The sequence below is a fragment of the Convolutriloba macropyga genome, chromosome 11, assembly GCF_964194025.1.
Source record: "Convolutriloba macropyga chromosome 11, txConMacr16.3, whole genome shotgun sequence".
Taxonomy (NCBI): domain Eukaryota; kingdom Metazoa; phylum Xenacoelomorpha; order Acoela; family Convolutidae; genus Convolutriloba; species Convolutriloba macropyga.
The window spans coordinates 1,957,561-1,963,315 of NC_134478.1; the positions used below are offsets into that span (position 1 = coordinate 1,957,561).

Sequence of the window (5,755 nt, forward strand, 5' to 3'; positions counted from 1 at the left end):
TCAGACTACGTATTCTCATATCAGCTCTAAACCATGTTTGAAGGTTGAGTCAACAACGTCCTCACCGAAGATGTGAACTAGAGTCCAGTGTGCGGCCACTGCTGAAGCTAAAATGCGGGAAGATCAAGTATTTGCGCAAATGAGAAACCTAGTACAACCCTTGAGGGCAAGACTGCTTGGGGAAAGCTGTCACTGACGAAGACAAACGCTCGCCAGTCATTTGAGAGGAATTTGCGCAACGTTAGTCGGTTGTTTTTGTCTTTTAGTCCCTAAGTTAACTCATTTTTTTTTTAATATTTCCAGAAACAGCAAAATCGGAATCCAAATAACTTAGAATATAATTTTCAATAAAAATCTAATTTTCATGGGTAAACTAGAAAACTAGTGTAGAGATTGTGCGGAAATTGTTGTCAAGATTTGTGTTGTTTCAATATCAAGCTGGTGCAATATCACGTCAAAGATTGGAGGTTTACCTTGAGAAACTATAGAATGCTAACTTACTTTTGATGTTCAGGTTAGATCTTTTTTATTGCAAGTTAAAAACGTTTAACCTTAAAATTTTTCAGATTATTTTGTTGTCTTTGACCTGAAAGTTGGTGGCTCTGTTCTGGTTTGAGTGTTTTTCAATGGCTGCTCAATTAATATCAATGAAAGGCCCTGATTCATCGCAAGGCTCCACTTGTGAAGTAGTCAATTCGAATAAATTACTTGTTGTTTCGAACTGCGATAATGCAATTAAGAATTTTCCTAATAACACTTCTCTTGACGACCAAGTTATGTGGAGAATGAGCAATTATGACTCATCAGATGATGAACGTCTAGAGCGGCTCCTTCGGCCTGAAAGCCCAAAAGATTGTACAGAAAAAGTGGTGGAAAAACCGAATCGCAGAAAGTCGTCTGATTATTTAGATCAATTGCTAGCGAATGGAAGTATTAAATCAAATTTTATGAATACGCGCTGCGAATTAGGCGGAGGAGATTGTCGGTTATCGGACGACGAGAAGATAGTAAATTCAAAAGAATCTTGCCAGGAGGGAAAATCTTGCGATGACGATGACAGCGTTGTTAATAACAATGAAAGTTCAAAGAACAGCAGAGTGTTCTTCCGTTCACCTCCGAAAGCAGATGGCGTTGGAGAAAGTAGGCATCGCGAATTATCCGACGAAGAGTCTGAGTGTGAGGGAATTGACGATAATGAGGGTTGTGCCTTGGAACAGGTAGATACCCGCTCTGAGAGTTTCGGATCAATCAAAGTAAGCATTAAAAGTGAAAATGTTTCGAGTACTTGTGTTCGGACTGTTGAAGTTACGAGATCTGAATGCTATCGCGAAAGTAACGAAGCTAAAACTGCGTCTGCTTTTGAGGACCCGGGAAGCGACTCATCATCTGAGTCAGACAGTGAGTTCTATAGAAAGTTGCGTACAAGTCACATTAGATTGAAAGAAGATGTTAAAGTTCACCCAAACTACCCAGGGCCGACTGTACCTAAAGAGGTGGTTATAACTGAGTTGCCTGAGATTGAAGAATTGAAAGACTTGACTCTTGAAGATGATGCGTACATGCAAATTGTTGGACATGTAATGTCTGTTGTCGGAGTTTTAGCCATAATCAAATCTGCAAATGAAGCTATGGCTCTTGACGCTGATACAGTTTTATTCAATGAGGATAAAACTGTTTTCGGCAAAGTGTTCGAAGTTTTCGGACCGGTTCGCGAACCGTTTTACACTGTTAGGTTCAATAACGAGGCAGATGTAATATCTAAGGGTGTTAAAGTGGGGCTGTCAGTTTATTGCTGCTTGTCTGATTTCGACATGACCAAGGTGGTGTTTCAAAGTGATTTGGAGCAGGTGAAGGGATCAGACGCCTCTTGGAGAGATGACCTTGAGCCACCCGAGTTTGCACTGCAGTATAGCGACGATGAAGCAGAAAGAGAGGCGAAGAGGGCATTGGCACTCAAGAGGAGACAGAAGCGAGAAGAGGCCGAGGAGTTAAACGACGATGGCGTTGAAGAGCTAAACTCGTCCAGTGATGCTTCTGAAAGTGAAGGTGACAAACAATCTAAAAAGAAAGAGAAATCAAAGTCAGAAAAACAATCAAAGGTGAATCCACAAGAATCGAGTGAAAGGAAGAAAATATCTAGTGTGCCTTCCAAGATGTCGAGACCAATGGGCATGTCATTTGCTAATTCGCAAGAAAATCAAACTATTAGTGATGAAAATGAAAATGATGAGTGCGAGGAGGTAAATGAAAAATTTCAGAAGTCGAAAAAACATTTGCGGCAAAATAAATTTCGAGATAAGACCAGAAAACCGGTTGCAAAAGTTGGATACATTGAGCCGATAGATGTACTATATGTGAAAGAACTGAATAAACAAGCGAATCCCCGAAAGGTTTTCCCAGGACCTCCAACCCCGCCTGTTCGTGATTGGATGAGATCACCATCGCGTACTCCTAGAAACAGCAGTGTCAGCTATCAAGGGCAAGATAATCGTGGACCTGAACCGGTATTTAACAATCCTTTTGAATCTACTGCTACTTGGAATCGTCCTTACAATCCACATAACGCATCATTTGCTCAAAGACCTGGATCGGCAAAAAGTTCTACACCCCGAAGCTCTGGGAATCCGGTATCCTCGGGGCAACGTTTTCAACATTCTGAGCAAATAAATACAAGGCTACCAACAGATCCAAGGCAACAGAGTCTGGAACTTCAAGAAGCTCCGTTCCAGCGGTTGCCATCTCAGTTAGCTCCGCTGCCAAACGGTGTTCCAGTTTCTAGTCAGAATGTTGCAACGCCTCAGAATCTCTCACTTCCACCTCAAAATTTTGGCTTTTCGTCCAATAACGGATCATTTCTGCCGCAAAATAGTTGCCTTCCGGTTCTGAATGCGACTGTTTCACCTCATCGTGTTTCCTTTTCGCCTCAAAACGCTGCAGCACAAGCGCAAAATGAGCAAGTGACAAGCCGGAATGTGGTCACTGGACTGATAAGTCCTGGTGTTGTTTCTAACCAGCAGCAGACGGTACCAATGCGAACCATTGTTATTCAGGTTCCTGCCGATCAGTTACTACCAGAGCAGTTGGTGCCTTTCCAGCAGTTACCGCAAACAGGAGCTATACAAGGACAGTGTTTGCAACAACTGCCTCAATCACACGTTTTATCCCCACCGCCAGTTGGTCAAGTACCAAGAGCCGTGATCCAACCTTGTTTTCCAGGACAGTTAACTTCAAATGTTCAAACGTCTTCGCATGAGATACCAAGTTCACATGTAAACTCTTCTGAATTTGACACAGTTGGACAACTTCAACCACAAATGGTTCCAAGACCATCGAATCAACATGTTTCAGGCTTGCCTCCGAGCAACCCAATGGATGTGGGTGTTTTAAGACCTCCAGTGTTTGGCTCCAACATAGCAACACCTGGGAATTCTGTCACATTTCAAGCGCCATCTTTGAACATTGAATTTGGGAGAAATCCCAATTTTCCTACTCAAGCTGTTAGCTTCAGTACGTCAGCTAATACGGTTTCAAATGTGAACTCTGCCATTGGAAATTTTGCTCCTAGGATGACGTCTCCTTTCTTTACAGCTTCATCTGTCATGGCCAATTCGCAACAACGTCCTCTTTTCAGTCAGCCAGTTAGGTTTGTAACAGAATCTTAGCGCTGATGTCAACATAAACTTATTAATAACTTGAGCTGAAAGTGATATTTATGTTGCTTACTTGATTTATTTGAAATCTGATCTTGTTTAACTTGAGATTTAACCAAGAATGTTTTACCAGTATTAGAGCAAGCTGACAACTGAAAGAATAGATATTCAGTTATTTATCAGAATTTTGATAACTGAAGTGAGACGCGACGGTACTGTATTGTTAAAGATGGCAGCTTTCGTTTTTTTATGGAAAAATGTGGGTATTGATGATAGCTTTTTCCGACATGTATCAGATTTTGAAGGACATACTTAGGAAACCATATCTGCGTCATTTTAACACACATCCATGAACTCCAAAAAATTGAAAGTTCACTTATTTTTCGAGATGAAGAATTTAAGCATTGATACATAAGGTATTTTCAAGATTTCACTTCAAGGCATTTCATATACTTTTTGAAAAAATACTTTTTGACACAGTTGAGATTATAAACAGTGCTTAAACCAATGATAATAATAATAATAATAATAATTATTATTATTATTATTGAGGTCGTATCATACAATGATAAAGTGTATGATGCGCCCTGGCCGGATTTGAAACATCATTGTATGATACGCCCTCGGACAACTCTGAGCCAACTACTTTTTTGAATGAATTTTTTGAACGCAGATTTGGATTGTAGGTTCAATTTCATCGACAGAAAAAAAAATTGAGCCCCAACGGTGCTCAAATTTTTTCAAGAATTATTATTACTAAAAAAAAATTATTGAGGGCGCATCATACAAAAAAATTCTCTGAGGTTATTTTTTTGTAAAAAACTTGATTTTTATTCCCACAAAAGTAGCAACAGGGCTTTCTACTGGGCTTTAGGGTTTCGCTCCTTGTAACAGCAGGTTTGTACCGTAGTAACGATGTTATTATGTGAGGTTTTTTGCTGAAAACATTACTTTCACTTAGTTGTAAATGTGTTGTTCTGTTCGGAGCACGCCCTTATTCGTCAGGCAACCTGCTTTTAGCATGCCTAATACATTCCAATGCAATCCTTCTGATGTTAAGCATAAAACTGATTTTGACAAATTGTTTTGATTTCAGTTCAAAATGGATGATTTTCATTCAGAATTTGATACCAAAGTTGATAGTTTATCACTGGAATTATTGTTATATGATGAACTAGATAACCCAATTAGCGTTGCTACACTAAGTTCACTCTTAGAATCCAAAGAGAGCAACGAAAAGCGTGGTTTGCGAGGTTCTGAAAAAACGGTCAACAAAAATGACGTCGAAAAATATCTATATGCAGATTAAGATAAATTTTTTAAAAACTTTGTTTCCGACGGCATATTCTTAAGACAACCTGCTGTTAGCGGTAGTTTTGTCTCCTATATTCCACTGCAAACCTTCAGATGTTACACTTTACACTAATCTTGACAAACTGTTTTGATTTCAGTTCAAAATGGATGGTTTTGATTCAGAATTTGATATCATATTTGATAGATCACTAGATGAATTGTGCTTGCTTGATAAACTAGATAATTCAATTACCGCTGCTTCGCTCAGTTCACTCAGAAAAACCAAAGAGAGAAACGAGAAGAATAATTTGCATAGTTTTGAAGAAGCGGACAAAGATGACGTAGAGAAATATCATAAGAGAAATTTTCCTAAAAATTTTTTTAAAAATTTTCCTTGATAAAAAATACGAATTTTTTTGCCAGAGATTCAATTCAGAAGGGTGACTTTGTATTTTCCTACCGGAGAACGAGGTTGACGCGAGCCAAGTACTTCAAAAAACTGATTGAATTTAAATTCGCAAATGAAAAACATTATTACTGATGAAAAAATGATATGTACATAGATGCCAAGGATGTCGCTGTGTTAAAGGCGGGTATCGCTTGGTATGCCACTGATAAGTGTGGAAGACCAAATTTGAAGGTAGAAAGCTACGTTTTAAGAGACTGATGGCAGCATGTCCAGTTTGTCTTATAAAGAAATGTTGGAACAACTTTTTCCAAAAATTGGGCTGTATAGTGCGCCCTAATAATTAAAAATAATTTTTTTTCAAAAATGCTCAAAAACAGCCCTTATTTAGAAAGGAGCTCTAAAA

At 38.9% G+C, this 5,755-nt stretch overlaps 1 protein-coding gene across 1 annotated transcript; it reads left to right on the forward strand.

Annotated features, from left to right (window-relative positions):
* Positions 1–570: 570 nt before the first annotated feature.
* LOC142349212 (uncharacterized) lies at positions 571–3,772 on the forward strand. Its single transcript, XM_075400626.1, has one exon. It carries the CDS (start codon positions 627–629, stop codon positions 3,660–3,662), a length of 3,036 nt encoding a protein of 1,011 aa, XP_075256741.1. The 5' UTR covers positions 571–626; the 3' UTR covers positions 3,663–3,772.
* Positions 3,773–5,755: the final 1,983 nt, after the last annotated feature.